Here is a 26,221-nt window from a genome sequence, read left to right on the forward strand (position 1 = left end):
TCTTTAAATTTTTCTTCCAATTTTTGGCGTACATCAGGAACTGTATGATCATCAAATGCATGCTTCGCAAACAGTTGCCAACAAGCATCATTGTTCAATTGCCCAAGATGATAAGGAGTTGAAGTAGTGCCCATCATTTTCGTAACGTCATCATGGCGTGTTGTTATAAGAATCCTGCTTCCTCGTGCCACATGTTTGAAAGGTGGACTCATGTGCTCCCAAATCCCATTCCACATGTTGTCTAAAACAAGCAAGATTTTTTTTCCCGTCAGAACCTTCTTCAACTTGTTTTGAAGCCAATCCAAGTCCTTGTTATCATAACAAGAAGACTGGGATGCAGGATAATCGTCAGTTACTGCTGTAAGGACTATTTTTGTAGCCATAGAAATATCAAATCTTTCAGAAATGTAGACCCATGATTTGTGATCGAAGTGCTTCTCAACTCTGTCATCGTTGTACAATAACTGAGCAAGGGTGGTTTTACCAATCCCTCCCATGCCCACTATTGCGATCACATGTAGGTTACTGCTATCATCATGCTCCTCCCGCAACATCTTGAGTACCTTCACCTTATCCTCGTCTCTACCATACCCAGAAACATGTACCAAAGATGTGGTTGGTTGTCTTGGTGATGCCACACTCTCTTTGACTTTGAGCTCAAGGAGATCCTTCTGATTTGCAATAAACTCAACCATTTCAAGGATCTCCTTCATCCTCTTCTCTATACCAGAAACATTTTTCTTTGAATTCTTGCTTACCTTGCCCCTTGTGCCACTTCCTGAAGATTCATCAGCTTCTAACTTGTCCAGCAAAGCATCGGTTGCAATCTCATCCAACAGATCGTCTGCATAATATGCAGCATCTTCAAGCTCCTCCAGCCATTCCTTCACTGTTGGGTCTGTGATTTGCTTCTCCTCCGCATCGTTAAGCAATGCATTCACGGATATTAACTGTATCTTCAACTTCTTTAGCAGCACATGATTGAATTCCTTTCGTCGAAGCAGGAAGTCCACGACCTCAGGACGAGCCAGCCTATCAAACAGCACCTGGAGGGAAGCAGAGAGAAAAGCTCCAGCCACCATTTCCAAAGCCATGTTTTCTTCTTGATTTACAACAGCAGGGAATCAGAAACTGAAAGAGAGGTGTAATGCAAAATGGGGAAGAACTATAGCTATAGCCAGTAGCTAAAATTTGATTTTAGAGTTGTTGTAACTAGAGGTTGACATCGGAGAATATCATAATAAAATATTAAATTACGACTGTCATTGTCTTTAGATTACATGACATGAATTATACATGTCGATGACCATATTTTTGGATTTTGCACAATTAATTTTATATATATATATATATATATAACGGCTAACTTGGATATGTTTATATGCATGGGTCAGATCTAACTTGAAGTGCGATAAATTTATACATCCACTTGCACCTTAAATTAATTACCTTGGAGCTATAAATTAACGTTGTTTGATTTATTTATTTCTCGGTTCTTGTCCATCATTTAACTCGGTCTTAATATAAAATCTATGAACTTGCTGCCCAAAAAAATAATAATAATAAAAAAAACTGTTAGTAATCAATTTGCAGAAGTAATCAGTAACCGCTATGTCTCAGTTTAGGAAAATGGGGACACCAAATCCTGCAATTGATTTGTTTTGCTGCAAGTCAACGAATCGGTTAATCATCGTGGTTGATTAATCATACACTGTCTATTATAGGAGAAGGCTTCACAAAGGAAAACAAAAACAATTTCTGGATGGAAGCTTTCAAGATTTTCATAACGAGCTCTCACTTTTTTTGGCTTTCTTTCTTTTCTCTTTCTATTGTAGTTTTATTTCAGGAAAAATTTCATCAACACTCTCCAAGTATAGATGAAAATTTATTGACAATCTAAAAAATCATTATTTACGCTTAACAATTTTGAAAAAATCACCATTTTTCACCTTAAAGTTGATTTTTGAATTTTGTCCTTTAGTTTCAAAATAAAAATTAAAACTTTATTTTATGATTTTTATATAATAATATATATTAAAATGATAATATATTTATTATTTTTTTAATTATATTGTCTATCATTATACAAAATGAAAATTATAATACTGTCACTCCTCATATTTACACCCCCAATAAAGATAAGACACGTAAGCCACCAACTCAAGGCAAATCGATCATAAAGCTACATATCGATCCATGAATAATAAATATGCAAGTCTGCCATATTGGAATAGGAACCGATCGACTGAAGGACAACTCCGGCAAAAGAGAATCAATGGGGGTTGTATGTATATAGTTGAATACTTCCAAAGGAGTCTTTTTTTTTTTTTTTTTTTTTTGGTGAATACTTCCAAAGGAGTCATGTGCTGTCATGGATGGGGAAAAGAACCAGAAGACCCAGCATGTGACTTTTTATTTTTTATTTTTTGGGTAATATTTTTTTTTATTTTTTTATTTTTTGGTAATATACCCAGCACGTGACTTGTGGATAGCTAATGTGGGCAAATGATAGAGAAGGATACAAATAAATGGAAAAAAAATAAATAAATAAATAGAAAGGGGAGACTTTTTTGGGTCTAACATATACTATTATAGAATAAATAATGGAATGATGCTAATAATGCAATATTTATTTTGAAATGTAAAGATAAAATAAACCTTTTATTAATTAATTTTATCAAACATCAATTCATAAAGTGGTAAATATTAATCATCCAAATTTTAGAACAATAAGTTATGATTTTTCAAACCTAAAAAATATTAATGAATTTTTGTCAGATCTTATAAAATGTAAATACAAGTTTCCCCTTGATATATATATATATATATATATATATATATGAAAAATGTTTTTCAACCGGTCAAAACACTGCAAGGTAATGCTTTAAAGGATAATGGGCAAACTTGTTGCAGTTCCTGGAAGATAAAAGAAGAATTTTGCAATTTAACATTATCGAATAAAACCAATGGAGACTTGCCTTAAATCCTCTGTGATATTCGAAGCTAATTAAAGCACCTGGTCTCATGCATTTTTCAAACAAAACCACGTATAGCTTGCTCTACTAACTGTGCCACGTGGTGTCTACTGTGCATGAAACGCACAGCTTCACTCAACCAACTAAACCACGTCAGCACTCCCAAATGTTTATTAAGCTAAACGCACCGTATTAGTAACGATTCAAAGGACCAAACCAAACTAGGCAACATAACAAACTAAACGACAGTTGTTTCTTTACATTTACATTTATTAGCCAATTAGATTTAAACTCAGCAACCAACGGTGACAAAACTAGCAGAGTTGAAACGACATAGGGGAAAAAGTATCCATTGATGTTTAACATTTTTATGGAGTAAAAAAATAAAGATAATAATAAAGAAACAATGTTGGAAAGTACAGCGGAAGAAAGCCCAAATCAGATTGGAAAACACATGTCAATGAAATAGCAAAAAGGTATTATTTCAGTTCTGTATGACTTCTAGCCAAGAATACAAGTATTTTCTTGGAAGGAGCATACACATTAGAGTCAACAATCATTACATACCATGACAAAATTAACATAACTAAGGTACTTCGGAGTAAATTTAAACACTTGATATCAATGTCAAATAGTGTAAGAATGAATTAAAAATCTAAAAGCCATCAAAATCCATGAATATATGTAAATGTAGAGATGACACATAAAACAGAAAATTAAAGGAAAGATGACAGTTTATAAAACAGAAAATTAAAGGAAAAATTCAGGAAAACCTGACCTTGAATATGATATTTAGCCAGCAAGCATAAACAAATATCAATAATCCACACCCCCCAACCCACACCACACATAAAGAAAATATTATACCACAATGATATTTAGACCAGAAATTCTCAGTTGTGAAACCCTCATCCATATCCATAATGACATTTGATATTGAAGGATATTCAACATTGACTTGAGTTTCTAGAATTATCTATAGTTGAACAGTAAGTACAGTTTTGGAATTGGTGAAGAAAATATCCAAGCTTGCAATGTGGAGCACCGGCCCTGAGGAGAAATCCGAAAGCTTTGAGTAAGTTGTTAAACCGATATAGGCAAGCTATATAATAAAGAGAAGATGGGCTGCCATGTAATGTGAGCTACCCAGGTGAGCTCCAAGAAGGCTCTCGGTTTGTGTGAGTGAACGCAAGTTTTGGTAGAGTCTAATGTGTGTAAGTGGTGTACGTATTATAGTGAGTAGAGGAGGCTCCTAGAAAAAGAGCTATCATGTCCAAGTTAGTAGTGTCAGGTGTTTAGGTGTTAAGAGTGTTTTATAGGTTATTATGTATATGGGTCCCATTGAATGTATGAGTATCTTATGTTTTATATTTTTATATATGTATGTAAAAGTTTTGTAAAAGTCATTTAATATGATATAAGTCATTATTTTCCCACAACAGATATCTCCTGCATGTGTGCATCAATTTTATCAGTGTCTCCACAAATGGATTAGCTTTTGACATTTTACTTGAGGGACTCTAAGCACCATATGTATTGCTATAACAAACAGTTTATTAAGCATCCTAAAGGGTGCAGTCATAGAAATGATATGTTGGGGAGCCAAAAAAAAAAAAAAAAAAGCCAACTTCCATGCTTTCTTGAACAAGAAGAAAGTGCAATGCAGTCGGTACGAAACAGATTTTCTGAGCAAATAAATAAGTTGCAGAAAAGCTAAGATCTTATCTGCCCATGAACTGGGAAAAAAAAAAAATTCAGGTTTTAAAAACAACATTTATTGTGTTTAAACTGAGAAAATAGTTTTTGATCTTGATGGCCAAACAAGGGCTATAGAAGTACCATCTGTACAATCCATATAATATGATGCCAAACTACAAACACAAATCGTTTTTATATTTATCTCAGTGGTACTTTGTACTAAAAAACAACTAATGCAAGCCAAAATTAACATTAAAAAGTAAGAAAAAAACAATGTTCTTCATTCATATGCAGTTTTGAAAAGACAAGCGAAGAAAACAACGACGGTTTGTTTGTTTGTTTGTTTGTATTTTTTTGTTTTTTTTATAACGTAGTAAAGTAGACTAAATTAGTCAGTAATTTTTTTTAAACAAAATTAGCAAGTAAATATCTTTAAGCATAAGAACATCACACTAAAAAAAAGAAAATTCCTTACTAAAAAAGAGACAATATTTAGCATATCCGAGAGAACTATGAGATATTGGTTCCACAATAGCATACCAAATAGTACATAACAAACACAATCTATATGGCAGCATGCCCCTGCTAGATAAATGCAAACCATTGGAATAGGAAACCAAACCAATCAGCTCGGCAGAGCACAGAAAACAGAGTAAAAGATCTCCCTTACGTAAAAATACAGAAAAAGAAGATCAACATGTTATTGGGAAACAAAAATTACTCACATTTATTTAAACATGTCAAACATACCACCACAATCCTCCATATTAAAATCAGAAAAGGGAAACTAATGAAAAAGAAGAAAACCACATCTATTACAATAAAATCCAAGAAGATGTTAAAAAAAAGATGCCACAAATATACTATTAAATTCTCAATTGTATTAGAAGAAGTTTAATTTAACATCCGAATTGGTACTGCATGAAAGAAATGAGAAAATGAATGCTAAATAGCATCTATTTAAAATTTGGAGAGAAAAAATAAACAATGGAATTAATAGATTTATATCAAGTTTGCTCATCATTGATACAGATGGAAGGAAACTGAGAAATGATGTTCCTCCTATTCATCTGGTATTTCATTTTCTTCCTCATTTCCTCTGTTTCACTCACTCTATTATATTCGAGAATAAAGTGAATAAAAATATGGTGATGAGATTGAAAAAAAAAATGAAATAATATAAAAGTGTGCTTGAAATTGGAATAAAGCAGAGAGAAGAGATAGCTTTACCCACCAATTCTGCAGCCGATATTGGCAATTGGCAGTTAGCTCAGAATGGAGAGACTGAAACAAAGCTAATGGCAATTGGAATCTTTCACTTGCTATTTTTGTTTCTGATACAGCTATTGCTATTCTGGTGGTTGGTCAGTACAACTTTTGATTTGTTACCAAATTTCTTCATGCCAAGCAATAAACTGGATACGTATATGTATAATTTTTACTTATCCTGTCTCATATTGGAATGCTGTACATAAAAACTGGATTATTCTGTAAGATAAAGACTATATTGGAATAAAGATGTAAAACTCTGTCATATGTTTTGTGCAACTTCAACTAATCTAAGATATAGTACAATTTATATTCTACTATAAACGTACCTAGCTTGCATATACAACTATTAAATGTCAAAAAGAAAATGAAGTCAAATTGAGAAAATTTTATTTGGTTTGCTACCATCTTCAGGATCTCTAACATGAATCCAAGAAAAATTTGGAAGCAAGACCTGAAAAGCTCTATTGTGAAATCCTCACCCATGCTTTCCCTATACAAGAGAAAGGTGTTATCGATATTTCTACCACATGGCACAGATTTTTTAAACAAACAAAAAAAATAAAATCTAAAGCACTACATTGTATAGATGGTAGTGAACACTGTTAGGATGTATTTACTGAATAAAAAGATATACCCAATGCAAATAATTATACAGATTCAAGACAATAAAAATGGTGAAGAATTTCTTACCCACAATGCATATGGTTAGAACAGCGTATGGACCATATATAGTTAGAACACCTGTCTAGGCATGAGCTTCCATATGGATTGCAGTCATAGTTGAGTTTTATTTGAAGCCATAGTGCTTGATAAGGTAACGTTTATGAGTGAGGGCCACCTGCATGCACATGAGTAGGACTTTGAGGGAGCTGAGTTGTTGAAGGCCATTTATGTCCAGCTTCTTAGGACTGGCCATTCCATTGATCACAAGAAAGGAAAGATTGAAAGGCATCAAACCCTCAATTCTACAACGATTCCATATTTATCATTGATTGTAAAGTGTAAAAGAGCTTGGAGTGCATGCAAATTCCACTTCATTCACTGTGCAATGAGTTCACAGCAGTTAAAAGCAGCATTGAGCTAGATTATGTGTAGACCGCCTTCAAGAAAAGACTCCAGCTCTGGACAATCCACGATACTCAGGCCTTTCAAAGATGGGAGGAGGTTATGTATTTGCCCATGCAGCTTCTTTAATTTCTTGCAATCATCAAACACAGGCCAAATAAATATGGGGCAGCCACATATGAGCAATTGTAATATTAATAGATTTGGGGTTATACTTGTATCCTGACCATGCCATGCATTCTGATCATGAGTGTCAGAAATGCTACATTTTTACACCCTTCACAATGAGATCCATGTTACTTATTTTCCTTGCGCCAGTTTTTGATTCAGCTTCCAACTTATACTCCAAAGCATCAGTTGCAATCTCATCCAATCTATCATCTGCATCATACGCAGCATCTTCAAGCTCATTTAGCCATTCCTTCACTAATGGGGCTATGATTTGCTTCTCCTCTGCATCATTGAGCACTGCATTAACATATAATAACATTATCTTCAGCCTTTTAAGTAGGCCATGATTGAATTTCTTTCCCCATGATGAGCCAGCCTATGAAACAGCGCCTGAAATGTAGGAAAAGCTCCACCCACTAATGCTCCATCCATATTTTCTTCTTAAAATGCAACAACAAGGGTTTAGATACTGAAAAATCACAAATTGACAAATGCAGAAGAACTATAGCCAGTAACCAATACTTAGGTTATTATTTTAGATGTAACTATAGGTTGAGTCTTCTCTTTTCTCCACTTGTTGGTTGCTTTTCACAAGGTTGTGGTGTCATGGTTCACTTTGATTTGTAACCAAAAAAATTGGGTTCCATATCAACAAAGTTGATATTTGTTGATATATTTAATTATTTGATGGATTAACTTTTAACTTTGTAACTGCTTCTTGCAAAATTAAGTCATCCGATATTTTATTTTCTTCCTCCTTTTCAATGTTTTAATTTAACTTTTAACTTTGTGACTGTTGGAATCACAAAAACCCCATTGCTACTCTCATGATCATCATCTGTTAGCAACAACTTGATTATAGCATCCTTATCCTCATCTCTACCATAGACTTTGGATTCTTCTGTTAAAGATATGTTCAGTGGTCTTGGTGATGGTTTCTTATCAACGGCCTTAATGTTCCTGAAGAAATCTCTACCTTTTAAGTTGTGTAGGAAGTTACTAATCATTGACTTACTTGTGTAGGAAGTTACTAATCCAGCTTACTTGCAGAGTATGAGTTGGAATCTCATACAAAAATCGTCAGCATCATAGGAATCATCTTCAAGCTCGTTCAGCCACTGCTTGATATTCGGGTTGGTGATTTGCTTCTCCTCCATGTCATCAAGTACTGCATTAATAACTGATAGTATAGTCTTCAAACTGTTGAGAAACTTATCGCGGAGTTTGTTTCCTCTCAGGGAGTCTACCACCTCACGTGTAGCGATCCTATCAAAAAAGCTCCACCCACCATTTCTGCAGCCATGTTTTCCTCAGAATTGTGATTGACAAAAAGAAAGCTAATGCCAATGGATAGAACCACTAGCACTTGATTTGCTTAAGATCTGTATAAGTCAATGGATTGAGTCTTTTCTCCACTTGTTGATTACTGCTTACAGACTTTATGACTCACATATAGATCTGTTGCGTCAAAGGGTTGGTGAAGATTGGATTTGATTGGTTGGTCTTTATGGTGGACCAGACGCGGCCAAAATGGATATCAAAGTTTAAGAAAAACACAGTTATTCTGATGGAACAACTTTTAAGCTGTACTTCAAAATAAAATTGTCTAATTTTTATTTTTGTCCTCCTCTACACTGTTTCACTTTTTTTTTTTTTTTTTTAAATCTGAAAAGAAGTTTATATATTATGGTGATCATCATCCTCTTCTTTTGTCATTCATCCGTTTGATTTTTTAAAAGCACAAGTCATATTTCAGTCCAAGAGCTTAATTTCCTTCTTTAGTGAAAACATGTGAATAAAACCATCAACTGAAGGAAAATGAAGAGGGTGATTGTGTTTTCACTAATAAGTTGGAAGTAACTAAGCTTTATATTATATATTGTTGTTTAAGTAGAGGATATGAAATTTAAATGGTTTGAGATTGAAATTAAGGAACTTGAAGACTAGAAGCAAATTAAAGGAACTAATGCAGGAAATAATTGAAACATTTCGGTCATGTTGGAGTAAAATATAAAAGTGTTAATCCTTTTTCTCAACCAAAAAAAAAAAAAAAAAAAACCCAAGAAGAACAAGATTCCTATTTTTTGTATAAGCTCTGTTAAAGATGGAAGATTGCGACTTGGGAGGGAAGTTAACAGAATTTAACCTCCACATGAAAAGATTGGTTAGTTATTGGAGCTTAGGGATAATTCTGCACATCATCAACATCAACTTCAATTGAGAACCAACTGTAAGGTTTCCAATGATTCAAATTGCTTTACCAGAAGTTGTGAGGTAGTACTTCAATTTCAGTGGCTGCATAAATATGATTAAATTATTTCAGTTTTGCACAATTTTAGAAGATAATACAACTTTTTATTGGAAGGTGAATACACTTTAGGGTCAACAGTCATTCCATACCATGAAAAAATTAATTTAAATTAAGCACATCGGAATTAACACAAAACCAAATTTTAAATTTTTTTATCCATTTCTAATAAGATAAAGAATGAATTAAAATCTTCAAGCCATCAATATCCCTGAAATATGTAAATGTAGAAATAATTGTCCATACAACAGAGAAGTAAAATGTAGAAATACATGGTTTTGATGCAGCTAGCTAGCAAGCACAAATAAATATTAAATATCCTAAAACAATAAAATAACGGAAAATGAGAGAAATTTATTTGCATTTGTTGTCTTGCAGGATCTCTAAAGCCATGAAGCCAAGAAAAATTGGAAGCAAGACCATAAAAGCTCGTTTGTTGAATCCTCATCCAAACCTTAATCCATCCTGCATCCATAAGTTTGAATAATACTTGAGGTGAGGGACTGTTAACATCATATGAGATGTAATAACAAACAGCTTTCTAAGCAACAGTCAAATGAATAATACGTTGGGAAAGTGAAAAAAAAAAAAAAAAAAATCAACTCTCATGCTTGCTTGAACAAGAGGAAAGTACCATTATGGGTACCAAATAGATATTGTGAACAAATAAATGAGCTTCAGAAAAGCTAAGAGCTTATTCGTCCATCAACGTAAAAAAAGAAAAAAAAAAAAAAAAACCAAAAAGAAAAAAGTTTTCCTTTTTTCAAAACAACATTTCATGATAATTTGTTGTTTTAAAATAAGAAAATTCATTTTCGTTCTTCATGGCCAAACATGGGCTGTAACAATACAATATGTACAATGCCAAACTTCAAACTCAAATTTCTTCTATATTTATCCCATGGTGCTTTGTACTTAAGAAACAACCCATGCAAGCCACACTTAACATAAAGAAGAAGAAAAAACTATGTTCTTCATTGATATGCAGTTTTGAAAAAACAAATAAAGAAGACAGGTTTTTTTTTTTTTTTTTTTTTTTTTTGGGTTGGCCCAAGAAAGAAGACTAAATCAATAAACATCATTTTTATTATTATTTTGCTATATTAGCAAGTAAGTACCCTAAAGCATAAGAATATCATGCTAAAAAATGATAAATTTCTTATTTAAGGAGACAATATTTAGCATATCAAAGAAAACTGAGACATTTGGCTCGCAATAGTACACCAATTGGTACAAAGTGAACACGATCTATATACCAGCAAGCTCCAGCTAAACTACATGCAAACGATTAAAATAGTTAGATATTGAAAAAGAAAATTCGAAACAAAACCAATCAGCTCATTAGAGCACAGCGCAGCACAAAAATTGAGAGGAATGAATATCCGTATGCATATTCAAGTTTTAGTTCCCAATCACATTCATTTGTATATGCCAAACACACACCACTATCCTTCATATAAAAATGGGAAAGGGCAAAAAACGACATTGAAATATCATTGTCAATTTTTTTTTTTTTTTTTTTTGGGTGAAGAAATATCATTGTCATTCTGTTCAAGAATTTATACAGGACAAAAGGAGTCGAAATTATGGAGAATATGGAGGGAGATAGAATCCAAATAGCGAATAACAGAAAACAAACAGAAAATATATTTTAAATTACTATTAATAATAATAAACAATGGAGATGGTAATAAGAGTTAAACTAAAAAGCGTTAAAAAGAAAGGAAAATATGTTACCAAGGCATATGCAAAGCTTTCTCCTATAAGTTAATAGATTTTAATATTGGGGATGTGAGAAATTTTGTCCCAGTCTCGGCCTTGCTCCCACTGGCACCGTTCCTTCAGTATAGGACATCCAACGATATATAAGAAGTAAGAGAGATAGGCAAGCCTTGTTGTGGCAACTCTTGCAATTGAGGGCACCACTCGATTACCAATTTTTTGAGAAACGTGAGTTGTTGAAGACCTTCCCCCAGCCTCTTAAGGCTTCCAATTCCAAGGATGTAAAGCTCAGTAAGAGTGGAAGGCAACAACCCCTCCTCCGGAAATGATTCCCAAACGATGCCTCCTTCATTTGCGATTTCAAAGCTTTTAAGAGCCAGGAGTGTTTGCAAATTCCACTTCATTCATTGTGCAAACAGTTTAGACCAGTCGAATAAACAAAGTCGATGCAGATTCAAAGGTAGACCGCCTTCAGGAAATGACTCCACCTCTAGACAATAAGAGATCTCCAAGGAGTTCAAAGATGGGAGGAGGTTACTCATTTGCTACGGCAGCTTCTTTAGTTTCTGGCAACCTCCTATTGTGAGATGAGTCATATTGGGGGCGTGCAATCTACCGTTAGGAGACAGAGGGATTATGTCATCCAATGACTTTGTGAGCATCAATGATTCTAGATTTTTACACCCTTCAATTATGAGTTCCCTGAGATTGAAAAAGAAATCCAGAGGAAAGCATTCAAGTGAACCACAACTATTCATTATCTCAACCGTTTCAATGGATGACCTGAGTGAATGGTGCAATGGGAATTCTACTTTCTCACAATTCCTGATTGCTATCAAATTTGGGCCAATTTCAACAACCCAATAACGAATTCCTATTGCAATAGTTTCCAGTGTTTGTGGCAGGAACAGATCCTGTAGCTTTAGTTTTTCACACCAACCACCTAACCTCAACTCACAAAGGATTGGAGTCCTTGGGAATGAAGAAATAACAACCTCATCTCCATCGATTATTAGCTCTGTTAAAGATGGAAAGTTGTGAGACAATTCAAGCCTATCACAATCTCTTATTTCGAGCTGTTGCAGCTTAGGGAAAACTTCACCATCTTTGACCTCATCTATACACCATTCTCCCCAGTTTGAAATCTTCTCAAAGCTAAAAAATTCTAACAATGCAAAAACCTTTCCCATAGAAGAACCATTATTCTCGATTCCGTAATAGAACTCAGCATCCAGACTCACTACTCCTTCAAGTCCTCCTATCTTAAGATTTTTTAAGGGAGGCTAGTTGTCCAATTGGAGGCAAACAAGTGCAAAATTCACAACTAGAAAGGTTTAAAACTAATATGTTGCACAGTACTGAACCATCTCTTAACCAATTTGGAAATGTCGTACCTCCATATTCGTTGATGGAAAGCCTCTCCAAGTTTGTACTAGGAAATAGCTTATCAAGTACATTTTTTTCATGCTTTGAATCATTAGTATCACGATTCCAACACAACACCAGCTCTTCCAGATACTTCTTCTCCATCAACTTGGCTTCTAATGCATCGTTGGCCCCTTCAACATTCCATAAATTCTTAATTTCAAGTCTACCATGAAGATTTGAAAGCTCTTTCAACTCTACTATCTTGGTCCCATTTTTTTTCCCACAATGAAAGTACTCAATGTCTGAAGACTTTTCAACTTAGATATACCTATTGACATCTCTACTATATTGGTATAAAGTATAACAAGAAGCTGCAAGCTAACGAGATGATACATATCTTTAGGCAACTCTGTTAGCTTATAACAAAATGACACATTTAATGCCGCTAAGTTGTACAAATTTGTTATAGATTCAGGCAATCTTATAATCGCAGTGTGAGAGAGGTCAAGATAACGAAGATGCTTTAGTTCACCAATTGATTTAGACAATTCCATAAAATTACGACATAAGCGGAAGCTTAATACTCTCAACCTCTTCAACTTCATGACTACCCCATTCAATAATTCATTAGTTAATTTATTGACTGGAAGACCATAATATAGATCTACAAAGGTGCTCAAATGGCTTGCTTTTAAAATAGATTCTAAAGAAGTAGCATTTTCAACAAATAGATGACGCACCTTCGTCTTCACAAATTCCCCTGAGTTGATATAATCTATTGTAAAACAATATCCCCTTGATAGATATCAAGCTAAATCATGAACAAGATCATGCATGACAAAACTAGAATGTTTTGCACTAGTTGACCTTTGAAAAAATGACCTGGACACCAACTCACTAAAACATTCCTCACCAAGATCTTCCATTCTCTTATTTTCTAATTTCTGCCATCCACCATAAGGTCAATTCATGCTTTATGAACTTATAATCCTTTGGGAATATTGAACAGAAAGCAAAGCACCGCTTTAGGTGTGGGGAAAGATAGTGGTAACTTAACATGTAACACCCCATTCCGAAGTGCATCGGAATTTCTTTCATGTTGATCGAAGTTGACTAGATTTGACCGTCATTGATCGATAAAGGTCAAACTTTGCCTTTTAACTTGGCAAGAATTCTGGGTTGACTAGGGCACCATTGCGGAGTACATGTCATCCCGAGTTCATAGACTAGTAGCACGTCAAAATCGGAGCGACCGTTCGAAAGTTAGGAGCAAGACAAGTCGAGTCTAAACTGTCCGAGGGTGCCACGTTTGACTTTTTATTTATGTAGAATTTGATTTGACTCTTGTATTGTAAAGTACTCATCGATACAAGTCCATAGACTAGTGACACGCCTAATTTGGACATTTGATTGAAAAGTTATGGACCTGTAAAGTTTTCAGAAAATTGTATTATTTTATTATTATTTCAAGTGTGTGTAAAATGTGTGCACAATGTGTGCCATGTGTCGTGCTCATAGCCACTCCCGTGAGTGCACAGTGGCACCCACGGGATGGCTTCTTATTGGCCAAACTTGCATGTGAGGGGGGAGAAGAGAGAGAGAGAGAGAGAGAGAGAGGGAGAGAGAGAGGGGAGACCGCCAACACCGTTTGGCCACCATCCGGCCTCCTTCTCCATACACGTACTTAGCCACCATCTTCACTCCTCAATTTCCAGCCAGCCCACCAAATCCCACAACCAGCCGACCATCAACGTGCCCAGATCGGGGCATTTTCCAGCGACAGTGCCGAAACCTTCCACTGTAGATTTCTCCCTATCCTGAGCTCCATTTGCCTCACCGCTGGTCCCATCCATGCACCCGTCCTTCGATCTACCTTTCTTCCAAAAATATCATCCAGTAGCCACTGGACGTGCCGCTGGGGGTGACGGTTTTCGGTGACCACGGTGGCTCTTCGGAAACCCCAATGTCGGCTAGTTCCCAGTCACACCGCCCACCCTTTTCCATTAATTTTGACCCCCTGAACCCAAATCCGATGTTGGTTTCCTCCAAATCGCAGCGGTTTGTGAGACCCGTTGGTCCAAAACCCGAGACATTTTCGATGAGATTCCGACTAACTCGGGTCTGATCTCCGGAAGTTAAGACCCAATCCGTGATCTTCATTCCCTAAGCTTCGTTTTGATATATTATTCATGAATTTTAGTCACCATTTGTGTTAGCTCCCCCGTGTACTGTATATTGTTTATTCGAATAAAATAAAATATTAATATATTTGATCTTATGTAATATTGATATTTTAGGAGCACGTGTGGGTCGTGAGACGGATCCTGTGGAGGATCTTGATTGATACGCGTGCTCGAGGTGAGTGACCTACCTTCTAAATTAATTTCAGATGTCAAATTAATTATATTTCGTTATATTTTAATATTTGAATGTTTATTTCATGTTAATTATGTGATAAATTGTAAATTAAATTTTGATGCCAATATTTGAATAAATTGAAATGTATGATTTTTGACAAATTATGGGAAATCTAGATTTTATGAGAATTTGATATTTAAAGGAATTGTGAATTTAATATTATTTTATTATTATGGAATTTATTTGTGAGTTTATTTCAAGCAATAAAAATGCATTTATATGGATTTACGAATTTTGGAATTTTTATGTGATTTTAATGAAATTATGCTTATCTTGAATTTTAAGGATTTAAGGAAATTGTTTTGAAAATTATGCTTAAGAATACATATTTATGCATTTGAATATTGTGGATTGAAAAGTTAATGGATTTGAGATTTATGGATTTAACGTGATGGATTTATAATGATGATTTAGAAAACAAATTGTGGAAAATTACGGGTTAAATGGATGGAATAAATCCGATAGTATTTTACATAAATGTTGATTTTATGATTTACGAGTTTTTAGATGCACCATACACGTACTGGTATTCTGTATATATATGGATATGATTAGTGCGCACACAAATATGATTAGCGCACAGGTGATTTATGGATTTGTCTTGTGGGTGCCATCAGACCGAAAGTAGGCAAGTTGATATCGGCCGTAGCCACCCCCCTCCATGGCCAGGACACCTGTTAGCAGCGATGCGATAGGACGCCACGTGACCGTATGCTGGTTTTTCTCTTTAACCTCCTTGTCTGGCAATGCTTGAGATGTTGGGTACCGTTGGCCCCACTGGTATATAGTTGGTGCATCAAATGGTTTTCACAACATGATTTTCAAATATGAAATACTTTAAAATCTTATTTTAATAAAAAAATATATTTAACAGTGTTTTATTATTTATTTAAATTTAAAGTTTTACACACTTTTTATGAAAATGTTGTTACGAATTTGTTATTCAAATTGTTTTGGTATTTTAAAATCAATTCTATTATATTATATTTATTTTATTTTATTTTATTCTTACCATTTATTTTAAATAGATGTTTTAATTTGATTTAATTATTCCTTTACTTAATTATTCGATTAATTGATTTATTCCAATTATTTAATTATTTCCTGAATTGTCTTAATATGCATTTCATTGATATTTTTGTATTGTTTGTTTATGATATGTTATTAAGCTTTTAGTAATTGTTATAAAAGTTTATTTTCATTTCTATTATTATTATTTCCATTATAACTTTGGATTTTTAAATTGTTGTGTTTCATTTGTAAATTATTTGACTAATTATTTTCTGAATCTTGGGGCATAAAACATCAGATTTTGTGGAAATGTTTTAAAAAGAGAACATTTCCAACTGAGTGACTGTAAGGGTTTTAAGAGAAAACTTATTTTCAATTATTATATTATATTATATTATTATATTCTTTATATAGTAGAATGGATCACTCACTGAGATGATTAGCACCTCATATTTTTAAATTTTGTTCCCGTAGGCTCATGTGGTAGATATTGTTCGATTGGGGTGAGCTCAACAACTTGATCATTTCTAAAAGACCAAGAAATCTCATTTTCTTCATTTCTTATTATGTAATTCTTTTTACTCTGTTTGTATTAATTATCACACTTAGAATTTTATTAATGCTCTGTATACTATATTGGATATATTGCTTAATTAGTTATGCACTGATTCCTTGTTATTTATTTAAAGTGCTGTAAATTTGTGGAATTAAATTATAGTAAGGTGGGAGGAATAAGATAGTGCATATAGAAGTGTGTATTCAGTGCAGGAATTTATGGTAAGTTCAACCCTTATGGGAGGTTCTGCTAGATTTTCCATTGGAGGATCCGATAGGATTTTTCTGGGATCGAGACTTGTCTAGAGTTTCGATGAAGGATCTTGGATGGGTCCTGACATAACATCCAAAACTGCTAGAATTTTGCTCTCTTTATCTGCACAAATCCCAAATCTTACTCTCCAATATTTTTTCTCATTCCCTGACTTCGTTTGAGCGCAAGAGGCCTCCAAGTGTTTTCGCAGCTAAGGCAGTCCACTTCATTTCTTGACAATATCTTCATGATATTTTACCAGGACGTGATACGCACTATAGTCTCTAGTATTGTCAGATGCATGCTTAGCAAAGAGCTTCCAACAATCTTCATTTTCTAAGAGCTTAAGACGATAAGGAGTTAGAAAAGTGCTCATGATGGCTGCAACTTTTTCATTGCATGTAGTTACAATAATCTTGCTTCCTTGAGCCCCGTGGTTAAAAGGCAAGCTCAGTTCCTTCCAATCATTGTAATTCTCATTCCAAATTTCATCTAAAACAATCAAGAATTTCTTTCCTGCCAGCTCCTTTTTTAACATCCTTTGAAGGGAATCCAAGTTTGTGCCATCATAATTAGAATCTGATGGAATTAATTCAGCAAGGATTGTTTTTGTTACCTTACGAATATCAAACTTCTCAGAAACACAAATCCATGACTTTAGCATAAAGTGCTTCTCAACTTTGTCATCATTGTACACTAATTTAGCAAGAGTGGTTTTACCAACCCCTTCCAGGACTATTATTGGAATCACAGACACCTTTTTGCTACCCTGGTGAGCATCATCTGAAAGCAACAATTTGATTATAGCATTCTTATCCCCATCTCTACCAAAGATCTCAGATTCATCTACCAAAGATGTCGTTTGTGATCTTGATGTTGGTTTCTCAGCAACAGTACCCTCTTTGACTTTGAGACCTAGGAGATCCTACTGATTTGCAATAAACTCTAGCTCCCCAAGGATCTCCTTCATTCTGTTCTCCATATCAGAAACATAGGAATTGTGAGAAATGAGGTCCACGTTACTCACCTTACTACTTGTGCCAGTTGTTGATTCAGCTTCCAACTTGTACCGCAGAGCATCCGCTGCAATCTCACCCAACAGATCGTCTGCATGATATGCAGCATCTTCAAGCTCGTCTAGACATTCCTTCGCTGCTGGGTTTGTCATTTGCTTCTTCTCTGCATCATTCGGCACCGCATTAACAGATACTAACATTATCTTCAACCTTTTGAGCAGCACTTGGTCGAATTTCTTTCCTCGAAGGTTGTCCAGGACCTCACGGTGAGCCATCCTATCAAACAGCACCTAAAGGGTAGCAGAGAGAAAAGCTCCACCTACCAATGCTCCAGCCATGTTTTCTTCTTGGTTTGCAACAGCGATGTCAGCAGGGAATACAGAATGAAAGAAAGGTAATGGAAAATGGGGAAGCAGAAAAGTAAAGAGCTATAGCTCCATTGCTTAATTGCCAGAGGTTGTTTTGTCGTGGCTTACTCTGGTTTGTTACATTAAAATGGTCGGTGGCATCGGATTCCTATTTATTTCTTGATGCAAGAAAAGGTCATCAAATAATTTATTTTCTTCCTCGTTTCCTCTGTCCCGCTTTATTATAACCGAGAATAAGTTGGTACAACTATAATAAAAAAGATTGAAATAAAATTGAGGGGCAGTGAATGAAAATAATTAACTGAGACTCTGCTTGAGCATAAACAAATTCTAAAAGTCTCAAACCAAAATTGAATAAAATTTGACATTGTTATTTTTGTAAAGGTTAATCAAAAAGCAAGCCCAATTACTATTAAATAAAATTTAAAATTTGACATTGTTATTTTTTTAACGTTTATCATTAAAGTTTGTTAAAATTTTATATTGGTATTGATATTTTATTATGTAAGAGTTCATGTAAATGTCTATTTTTTTTATAACAATGTCAAAATAACATTTATTAATGAAGATGCTTTTAAAAAGATTATCCAATATAAAATTTTAAAAATCACAATATCACAATGTCATTCAAAACATATTTAAAACATATATGAATGACATCGTGACGAAGAAATGTACAATTGTTTGTAGTGGCGAAGCGTGTGAGGTCCACCACAATGGCATACCATATACCACAATTATTGATGTCAACTTTTGTAAAAAATATAAAATAGCAACATCACACTATAAATTTTTTTAAAAAGCCATAGAAACGTACAATTATTGATGTCAACTTTTGAATTGTAACCAAATTTCTTCATCCAAAATAATAAAGCATCTAACTCTTCTTTTTATGGCATTTCCAAATGGTGGCCAGAAGATTTCCAGTAGTTTGCGTAAAACCTTCAAGCCATCAAATATACGAATGGGTTAATCATCGTGTGACTTTGGATTTAATTGGTTGATTAATCATACCCTGGCTATTATAGGAAAAGGCTTCATAAAAGAAGAACAAAAACAATTTCTAGATGGAAGCTTTCAAGATATTTTCACAGTCTTTCTCTTTCTTCCTGTGGCACCTTGCTTTGAGGGCAGGACATTCATTGATAGTTAAACAAGTAAGGGAGGCAGGTAATTGCGGCAGCTTCTTTAAGTTGGGGTACTCCTTGATGATTAAGGATTTGAGAGAGCTGAGTTGTTGAAGCTCCTCCTTATCCAGTCTCTTAAGATTTGGGAGTGGACCGATGGACAGGTAAGAGTGGAAGGCAGCAAACCCTTGTCCGGAAACAACTCCATATTTGCATATTTGATTTCAAAGCATTCAAGAGCAGGGAGTGTTTTCAGATTCCACTCCATTCGCTTTGCAGTCAGTTTGCTGCATTTATCAACCGAAAGTCCTTTCAGATTAGAGGGCAGACCTCGTTTAGGAAATGACTCCACCTTTGGACATTCACTGATCCACAAGTGTTCCAAACGTGGGAGAAGGTTATGCATTTGCTCCGGCAGATTCTTCAGGTTCTCACAACGTGCAATTTTAAGAGAATTCAACGTCGTGTATAGATAAACATTTATTTACACCCCTAAGATCTAAAAAATCAATATTTACACTTAAAGGATTTGGAAAAATCATCATTTTCACGGAAATGTTGATTTTTGAGTAAATTCATTTGTTAAAGCTCTATTTTGTCCTTTAGTTTTAAAATAAAAATCAAAACTTATTTTATGATCTTGGTTTGAGAGATTCACAAAGTTTATTAAGAGCTAAGGCTATAGTCAAGGACAATCTGATCGTATTCTTTTCACAAAGAATTATGCTAAAGACAATATCTCAATTTTGATTGTCTACGTAAATCATATAATTTAGACTGCAAATAATGTAGAAGAGATGAGTAAATTAAAGCAAAGTCTGGCCAAGAAGTTTGAGATTAAAGATTTGGGCCAGTTATGATATTTTCTTGAAATAGAGGTTGCAAGAACAAAGAAGGGTATTGTAGTGTCACAACGGAAGCATATCTTAGACATCTTGAAAGAAACTTGAATTGGTGGACGCAAACCATCTAAGACTCCAGTAGAAGTTAATGCTAAGCTTGGAAAGGTAAAAGATGGTGTTCCAGTTGACACGGATAGATATCAAAGGCTGGTTGGGAGGTTAATTTACTTATCCCACACTAGACCATATATTTTCTTTCGCTGTGAGGATGGTGAGTCAATTTATGCATTCCCTATATGAGAAATATCTTGAAGCTGTATGTATCGAATTCTTCAATATCTAAAGGGCACACCAAGGAAAGGATTGTTCTTCAAAAAGAATGAGAAGAGAGGAATAGAGGTGTATACCCATGCAGATTGGGCAGGTTCGATAGAAGATCAACATCAGGATAATGTACGTTCATATAGGGTAATTTAGTCACTTAGAGAAGCAAAAACAGGAGTGTTTTGCTAGAAGTAGTGATGAAGCTGAGTATAGGTTAATGGCTCGGGATTTGTGAGGTACTTTGGCTTAAAAGGGTATTAGAAGATCTTAAGAGGCTAGTTAGTCTTCCTATGAAGTTGTACTCTGATAATTAAGCAGCTACCAACATTGCCAATAATCCAATTTTACATGACAGGACGAAAACATGTTGAGATTGACAGATCTTTATAAAATAAAAACTTGAAGGAGGGGTCATCTGTACACCATTTGTTCCAACAACACTGCAGGTTGTAGATATATTCCAACCAAAGACTTGTTGAGACAGCCCTTTGAACTCCCAGTTAGCAAGTTAGGCAGCATGAGAGACATCTTTGCACCAACTTGAGGGGGAGTGTCAGTGAATGAGTGTGATTTACAGTCTGATTTTTAGGAATTTAATTATTAATTATTAACTGGATTTAGCTGTAATAATTCGCTTATTTTAGCTTAATCTGTCCCTAAAATAAAGGGATATCAATTCTTACCACTGATTCTCTGATTTTATGTTTGTTTCCTTTCTCATTCTCAAAAACTGATCTTTTCTTCCTTACTATTTAAATCTATACAAGTCAATCAGAGTAATGTATGAAAGAGATTATTCTTGCCCCTTCTTCCCTCCGTTATTATCTAAAGATATATATATATATATATATATATGGTGAACGCAGCTAACTTGAATTGTGATACATTTATACATCCACTTAACCTGAAATTAATTACCTTTGAGCTATAAATTAACGTTCTTTTATTTATTTATTTCTCGGTTCTTCTCCATCATTTAAGTTGGTCCTAGTACAAAATTATGAACTTGCTATCCGAAAAAAAAAAAAAAAATGAAAATGCTAGTAATCAATTTGTTGAACTAGCCAGTAACAACTACGTCCATAAAAATGGATTTTCTATATCTCTAGTTTATGAAAATGGGGACAACAAATCCAGAGCTTGGTTTGTTTTGCTGCAAGTCAACGAATTGGTTAATCATCGTGGACGTTGGATTTAGTTGATTGATTAAGCATACACTGGCTTTTATAGGATAAGACTTCAGAGAAGAAAAAGAAAAACGATTTCTAGATGGAAGCTTTCAAGATTTTCATACTTAGCTCTCACTTTTGTTTGCTTTCTTTCTTTTCTCTTACTATTGTATTTTTATTTTAGGAAAAATTTCATCAACGCTCTTCAAGTATACATAAAAATTTATTTACATCCCTAAGATCTAAAAAATCATTATTCACATTTAAAGGATTTGGAAAAATTATTATTTTTCATCGTAAAGTGATTTTTGAGTAAATCCATTTGTGAAAAATCTATTTTGTCCTTTAGTTTTAAAAATAAAAATCGAATCCTTATTATATGATGTTTTTATATAATAACATATATCAAAAATTTTAATTTTTTTTTTTTGAAATAAAAAGATTACATTAATTAAGAAAAATTTGCTTATTATTTTTTAACTATATTGTTTGTCATTATACATAATGAAAATTATAGCATAAATGATATAATGTTATCTGACCAGTGTGATACCTCAGTTGGCACGAGCATCATCATTCAAAACTGCTGATCGGGATTCGAGTCTATCCGAGGACAAGGGATGCCTGGAGCATAGCCAAAAAAAAAAAAATATATATATATATATATATATAGATATGCACACACACACACACACACACACACACACACACAATGTTATCACCCATATTTACGGGCCCAATAAAGGTAAGACACGTAAGCCACCAATTCAGGGCAAAGCGGTCATACAGCAGGATAAGGGCAATTTGGTCCGTACACATCCACAAACAATAAATTTGCAAGCCTGCCATTTTGGAATAGAAACCGATCGACCGAAGGACACGTCTGGTAAGAGTCAACGGGTTGTGTGTATAAAGTTGACTTCCAAAGGAGTCTTTTTAAATTTTTAGCGAATACTTCCAAAGGTGTCATGGATGTGGAAAAGAATAAGAAGACCCAGCATGTGAATTGTGAATAGCTAATGTGAACAAATGATAAAGAATGATACAATAAATGAAGAAACAAAAAAGAGAATGGGGAGACTTGTTTAGGTATAACATATACTATTATAAAATAAATGCTAGATTAATGCAATATTTATTTTGAAATGTAAAAATAAAATTAGATTTTTCATAAATTATTTTTAACAAAAACCAACCTATAAGATGGTATATACTAGTTATCCAAATTTTAGGAGGATAATAAGTTATGATTTTCAACCGGTCAAAACACTGCAGAGTAATGCTTTAAAGGATAATGAGGAAACTTACTGCAGTTCCTAGAAGACAAAAGGAGAATATTGCAATTAAGCATTATCGAACAAAACCAATGTGAGACTTGCTTTTATATCCTCTATAATATTCAAAGCTAATTAAAGCACTCATTCTCTACATTTTAAAAACAAAACCACGTATAGCCTGCTTGACTAACTGAGCCACATGGTGTCTACTGTGTCTGAAACGCACAGCTTCACTCAACCAACTAAACCACGTCAGCCCTCCCAAATGTTTATTAAACTAAACGCACCGTATTACTAGAGATTCAAGGACCAAACCAAACCGGGCAACAAAACCAACTACACGACAGTTGTTTCTTTACATTTACATTTATTAGCCAATCAGATTTAAACTCGGCAACCAACGGTTACAAAAGTAGCAGAGTTGAAACGACGAAGCTATAAGCTTTGAAACGACAAAGAGGAAAAAGTATCCACTTGATGTTTAACATTTTTATGGAGTAAAAAAATAAAAATAATAATGGAAAACAATGTTGGAAAGTACAGAGGAGGAAGGCCCAAGTCAGATTAGGAAACACATGCTAATAAAGTGGCCAAAAAACGTATTATTTCAGTTCTGTATAACTTCTTGCCAAGAATCCAACTTTTTTGTTGGAAGGAGTATACAAATTAGGGTCAACAATCATTGGGTACCATGACAAAATTAACATAGATAAGGTAAATTGGAGTAAATTTAAAAAAATTAACATCAATGTCTAATAATGTAAGAATGAATTAAGAATCTACATGCCATCAAATCCATGAGTATATATGTATAAATGTAGATACGACGGTCCATAAAATAGAAAATTAAAGGAAAATTTCAAAAAAGCCTCATCTTGAATATGATATTTAGCTAGCAAGCATAAACAAATATTGATAATTCCCAAAAAAAAAAAGAATGAAAATTAGAAAATTTTATTTGCAAACGTTGCCATCTTGCATGATCTCTAAAGCAATGAAAAATTGGAAGCAAAGACCAGAAAAATCTCATTTGTGAAACCGTCACCCATGCTTTCTTGAACAGGAAGAAAGTACCATGCAGTGGGTTCGAAAGAGATTTTCTGAGCAAATAAATAAGCTGCAGAAAAGCTAAGACCTTATCTTTGTCCATGAACATAAAAAAAAATAATGTTCAAGTTTTAAAAACAAGATTTATTGATAATTTATTGTTTTTAAACTGAGAAAATAGTTTTTGATCTTAATGGCCAAACAAGGGCTCTAGAAGTACCATCTGCACAATCTAGATAATATGATGCCAAACTCCAAATACAAATCACTTTTATATTTATCTCAGTGGTACTTTGTACTAAAAAACAACTAATGCAAGCAAAGATTAACGTTACAAAGTATGAAAAAAAAAAAAAAACAATATTCTTCATTCATACGCAGTTTTGAAAAGACAAGCAAAGAAAACAACGCTCTGTTTGTTTGTTTGTTTGTAATTTTTTTGTTTTTTTAGGTTTTTTTAAAAACAAATTAAAGTAGACTAAATTAGTCAGTAATTTTTTTTAAACTAAATTAGCAAGTAATTATCTCTAAACATAAGAACATCGTACTAGAAAACCAAAATTCCTTATTTAAAAAGAGACAATATTTAGCATATCTGAGGAACTATTAGATATCGGTTCTACAATAGCATACCAATTAGTACATAACCAACACAATCTATATAGCAGCATGCCCGTGCTAGATAAATGCAAACCATTAGAATAGGAAACCAAACCAATCAGCTCGGCAGAACACAGAAAACAGAGTAAAAGTTCTCCCTTACGCAAAAATACAGAGGAAAGAAGATTAACATGTTGTTTGGAAACAAAAATTACTCACTTTCATTTATACATGGTGTTACGGAATTGGGAGAAAAAACAAATGGCAACAGAAACAAAGAAATCGAAGAACAAACACACAATTAACGTGGAAACCCTTGACGGGAAAAACCATGGGCAGGGAGAAGCAAATCCAATATCGAAAGATTTGTACAAGGTGAGCCAAATTTCGAGATACCCTAAAAAACCCCAATGACGGCCGAACAAAAAATACAGAAATATATATAGTACAGAAGAACCCGAGACCTCCGCTTCCACCACTGAGCCCCAATTTTTTCTCCAAAATTTAGTTTCACCAAATGGGTCGCACCGCGAGCTTTTCGGGTCGGGTCAACAAGAATTCGGGTCACAAACTCTAACAATCTCCACCTTGACACGAATTCCATATAAGGAATGAAAAACATACAAAACTCCAATCTTCGATAAAAGTTGCCATCCTCTTCCACAAAAGCCCCTAAAGGCAAAGCTCAACAACAAACACCAACCAAGTCCAAGCAATGCTCAAACTTGGCTACTGGAAGTGCCTTAGTCATCATGTCAGCAGGATTATCATGAGTACTCACCTTGCTGACAACAATATCTCCACGAGCAATAACATCACGTACAAAATGATACCGAACATCTATATGTTTTGTCCTCTCGTGAAACATCTGATCCTTAGTCAGATAGATAGCACTCTGACTATCACAATTGATAACCGTACTCTCCTGCTCAGAGCTCAACTCACCTATCAACCCCCTTAACCAAATAGCTTCTTTCACCGCTTCAGCTATAGCCATATATTCAGCTTCTGTAGTTGATAGTGCAACTGTTGCTTGCAAAATAGACTTCCAACTGATAGAAGTATCTCCAAGAGTAAATACATAACCAGTAGTGGACCTCCTTCTATCAAGGTCCCCAGCAAAATCTGCATCAACATATCCACGTACACCCTCCTTACTTCCACCAAACTCTAAACAAGTGTTAGTAGTGCCTCTCAAGTACCTTAGAATCCACTTGACAGCTTGCCAGTGTTGTTTGCCAGGATTAGCCATATACCGGCTCACAACACTAACAGCATGTGCAATGTCAGGACGGGTACACACCATAGCATACATCAAACTACCAACAGCACTAGAATAAGGAACATGTGACATATACTCAATATCTCTATCCGACTGTGGTGACATATCAGCAGACAATCTAAAATGAGTAGCTAATGGAGTACTTACAGGTTTAGCGTTCTTCATTCCAAAACGCTCCAGAACTTTCTCAACAAAAGATCTTTGAGTCAAGAAAAGTTTACCTGCAGATCTATCTCTCTCAATCTCCATACCAAGAATCTTCTTTGCCGCTCCCAAATCTTTCATCTCAAATTCACCACTCAATTATGCTTTCAATCTGTTGATATCGGATTTCTTCTTGGCCACTATCAGCA

The 26,221-nt window shown here is 34.4% G+C and overlaps 3 protein-coding genes across 3 annotated transcripts; all 3 read right to left on the bottom strand.

Moving 5' to 3' along the window:
- Positions 1 to 33: 33 nt before the first annotated feature.
- LOC107428165 (putative disease resistance RPP13-like protein 1) lies at positions 34 to 1,094 on the bottom strand. The gene is made up of 2 exons (XM_060813490.1): positions 103 to 1,094; positions 34 to 40 (listed from the first exon to the last, which is right to left on the bottom strand). Exons 1-2 carry the CDS (start codon positions 1,092 to 1,094, stop codon positions 34 to 36), a joined length of 999 nt encoding a protein of 332 aa, XP_060669473.1.
- A 6,178-nt stretch (positions 1,095 to 7,272) lies between these two features.
- LOC107428166 (putative disease resistance RPP13-like protein 1) lies at positions 7,273 to 14,739 on the bottom strand. The gene is made up of 9 exons (XM_016038641.3): positions 14,453 to 14,739; positions 13,320 to 13,390; positions 12,908 to 13,186; positions 12,571 to 12,770; positions 11,828 to 12,473; positions 11,440 to 11,557; positions 8,254 to 8,474; positions 8,005 to 8,157; positions 7,273 to 7,478 (listed from the first exon to the last, which is right to left on the bottom strand). Exons 1-9 carry the CDS (start codon positions 14,737 to 14,739, stop codon positions 7,273 to 7,275), a joined length of 2,181 nt encoding a protein of 726 aa, XP_015894127.3.
- Positions 14,740 to 17,042: 2,303 nt separating this feature from the next.
- Positions 17,043 to 18,107, bottom strand: LOC132800233 (putative disease resistance RPP13-like protein 1). The gene is made up of 2 exons (XM_060813491.1): positions 17,844 to 18,107; positions 17,043 to 17,741 (listed from the first exon to the last, which is right to left on the bottom strand). Exons 1-2 carry the CDS (start codon positions 18,105 to 18,107, stop codon positions 17,043 to 17,045), a joined length of 963 nt encoding a protein of 320 aa, XP_060669474.1.
- Positions 18,108 to 26,221: the final 8,114 nt, after the last annotated feature.

The sequence above is a fragment of the Ziziphus jujuba genome, chromosome 12 (genome assembly GCF_031755915.1).
Source record: "Ziziphus jujuba cultivar Dongzao chromosome 12, ASM3175591v1".
Lineage (NCBI taxonomy): Eukaryota > Viridiplantae > Streptophyta > Magnoliopsida > Rosales > Rhamnaceae > Ziziphus > Ziziphus jujuba.